At 39.8% G+C, this 2,968-nt stretch overlaps 1 protein-coding gene across 1 annotated transcript in view; it reads right to left on the bottom strand.

Annotated features, from left to right (window-relative positions):
* The window catches only part of LOC112514483 (serine/threonine-protein kinase D6PK-like), a 3,359-nt gene extending 719 nt beyond the window's left edge, over positions 1-2,640 (bottom strand). Inside the window, exons 1-3 of the mRNA XM_025120975.1 lie at positions 2,420-2,640; positions 860-1,781; positions 1-345 (exon numbers count right to left, since the gene is read on the bottom strand). The exon at positions 1-345 is cut by the window's left edge and continues 719 nt beyond it. Of these exons, the coding sequence (XP_024976743.1) occupies positions 1-345; positions 860-1,689 (1,175 nt within the window). The 5' untranslated portion in view covers positions 1,690-1,781; positions 2,420-2,640. The remainder of the gene's footprint in view (positions 346-859; positions 1,782-2,419) is intronic.
* Positions 2,641-2,968: the final 328 nt, after the last annotated feature.

Here is a 2,968-nt window from a genome sequence, read left to right as displayed (position 1 = left end):
TCGGGCTTGGTCTTCGGTTTGGATTTCGATTCTTTCTTGGATTTGCTCATGAAGAGTCTGGGGGAGAAACAGGATGTAGGGACAACACACGAGGGTTGGATACACGAAGGTGGCTCGATACAAGCGGGCTGAACACAATAAGCCGAGTTCTTTCGAAAGGGTTCGTTGTCTAGAGATGATTTCACGAGTGTCGGGCTCACGGAGCACCGAAGGGAAAGATCAAAGTCGGAGAGCATTATGTGACCGTCTTCCCTCACAAGAACATTTTCGGGCTTCAGATCCCGATAGATGATTCCAAGCATGTGCAGGTATTCCATAGCAAGAAGTATCTCCGCAACGTAAAACCTACAATGCGGAAGTCTTAACAATTAGAAAAACTATCAGACATCCTATACCAGCAATGAACTCGGAGAAACAAACCAAACGAGCCCAATACATCCCAACCAGAGGTGGGATATGAGAATGTACGCACACATGACCTCTACCTCGAAAAGTAAAACGGTTGTTTCAATGAAGACGATATTGATCTTAACCAACTTAACGGGACTAACCATGACGATCAAATCGTTCAAAATAAACCATAGTGGCTTGATTGTCAAAATCCAAAAAACCAAACCAAACCAAACCAAACCAAACCAAACCCGTAAATCCCATACGGAGATGGGTCAGAGGATAGGATGTATGCAGACCTGACTCTACTCTACTCTTCAGGGCTCAGATAAGGTCTGGTTACATCTTACCCATCCCGGACCCCACCACCTCAGATGGGTATACTAGATTCGTTTGGTTTTATTTGTTTGTGAAAATAATATGTAGATGATAAATTTAGCAAATTAGAGTAGGGATAAGAGGGTCATACTTTACAGCTTGTTCGCAAAACCGCTTCCCCGGTTGCCTTTGGCGAAGCGTGTGCAAATCACCTCCCGGGCAAAACTCCATGACCAAACACGAGAATTTATCGGTCTCGAAATGAGTGTATAACGTTGGAAGAAACGGGTGATCCAAAGATTGCAGAATCTCCCTTTCGGTTTGAGCTCGTAACAATTTCTTGCGGCTCTCAAGCGACACTTTATCCATGACTTTCATGGCAAAATAAGACTTAGTACCACTAAGCTCGGAGAGATACACACTCCCGATATCACCGCAACCCAACCTCTTCAACAACCGGAAATGGCTCAAACCCAAAACACCATCCTTTGATCGAACGGCTTGGATCGCTTCCCATCTTGAATCGTTCGATTTATGGGGTTTACTGATGCTACTACTTAAGCTGCTACAACTACTTTCATCACTTACATCAGTGCTTGTGCTTCCCCTACACATACTACTCTTCCCGCTCTCAACAAGATCGATTCTTTCGCCAATTTTCGCATTCCTGCTAGTTTTCAAACCGCTGCTAACTCCATCACTTAGATTAACAGATCCCGAGCTTTCTTTAAAGCTCTTTTCTTGATCAAATGTACCTTCAGATAAGTCGTTTTTGTTGGCGGGTGGTGTAAAAGATAAGCTCTTCTCGATCTTTTCAGCTAAAGATTTGGAATCTTGATTCTGTTGAGACTTCTTAGACTCGATTTCACTCTTTTCGGTCGATTTTGTAGGGGTTGCAGGCTCTAAATCACTAGTTTTTGAGATGTTTAAAGGCGAAGGCGACTGACTACCGACTATTTTGCTACTAGATTTCGAATCCATTTAAGAAAAACTCCAAATTTTCTATATATCAATCAAAGCAAAACCACTATTGGTATCAGTTACAGCAGGCAACATCCCCAATTCAAGAACAACTGCGTAGAAACGAAGAAACAGATGTAATCAATCATAAATATCAAATCATCAATCCGCAAAATCAAGTTAGTCCACATAATCTTGAGCAAAGCAATAAAGGGTTGATCACAAAAGCAAGAACCAAGATATCACCATTGACAGATCTGCAAGAAATCAAGAAACTCTAGCTAGAATTTCAAGAAAACACAGAGGGGAATCAAGATTAGGTCAAAAAAATTGGGGGAAAAACACAGTGGAAACAATTTGCAAACCCTAAATCGCAATCTGTGATCAAGATTTAAGTTATATCTACCTCAAATTTGGAGGGGTTTCAATGGAGATTTATCAAGAACAGATAAATGGATTCGCAAAGTGAAGGTGATGATATCAACATCTTGATATATAGCAATCAAAGTCTATGACAAGATAAGAACAGACCCATGAAGAAAGAAAGAAAGAAAGAAAAGAAAAGGTAAAAAAAGCAAAAGGGTATATGAAAAGCAGACAGATCTTGAAAACAGACCCACCTCTCTTCCATTAAAACCTTTACCAAATTCATCCCCACCAAGAACCCTAATCCAAAACTCAAAAAAAAGCAAAACCCACTTCACATTAACAATCAAACGACCATTTACACAAAAAGGATTAAAAAGCGAACCTCAAATTTCACAAAGATCAGAACTTTAGGGTTCTTTCCGAAGCTTCAATCAACAATACAAGAGTTCCCAATAGTTAAAGTGAAAGATATAAAGAAACGAAGTGAGCTCTCTCTCTCTCTCTCTCTCTCTATCTCTCTCCCAAAATTGTGGTGGAGGAGAGATTAATGTGAAAAATTGGAGTTGGGTGTTTGTAGGCAGCCATGGAATGGATGAGAGAGAAGGAGAAATTGAGGAATCGAGGGTAAAGTTAAAGGTTTGCCACGTTCTTGGTGTATTATTATATTGATCTCAAAGAAAGAAAACATATGGGGTTTCTGTGGTTCCAACCTGTGCATCATGGTTTTAGCTTTTAAGGCAACTCACAAAAAAAGAGGGTTTGTATTTGTTCATGGAAGTAAATCTATTCTAGATAGAAAGTAAAGTGTATTAAGTCAAATTTGGTTTGATTTCTGATTGAATAAGCTCAAATTTAAGTCAACCACAAAAGGGTATGTTAATTGGTGATGTATTTGGGGGTTACTTCATCTTTGTTTCTTAAATGAGTAATA

This window comes from Cynara cardunculus (assembly GCF_001531365.2).
Source record: "Cynara cardunculus var. scolymus isolate 2C chromosome LG 6, CcrdV1, whole genome shotgun sequence".
In the NCBI taxonomy this organism is placed as follows: domain Eukaryota; kingdom Viridiplantae; phylum Streptophyta; class Magnoliopsida; order Asterales; family Asteraceae; genus Cynara; species Cynara cardunculus.
The sequence above is the reverse complement of the archived record's forward strand: the minus strand, read 5'-3'. Positions and strand labels throughout refer to the sequence as shown.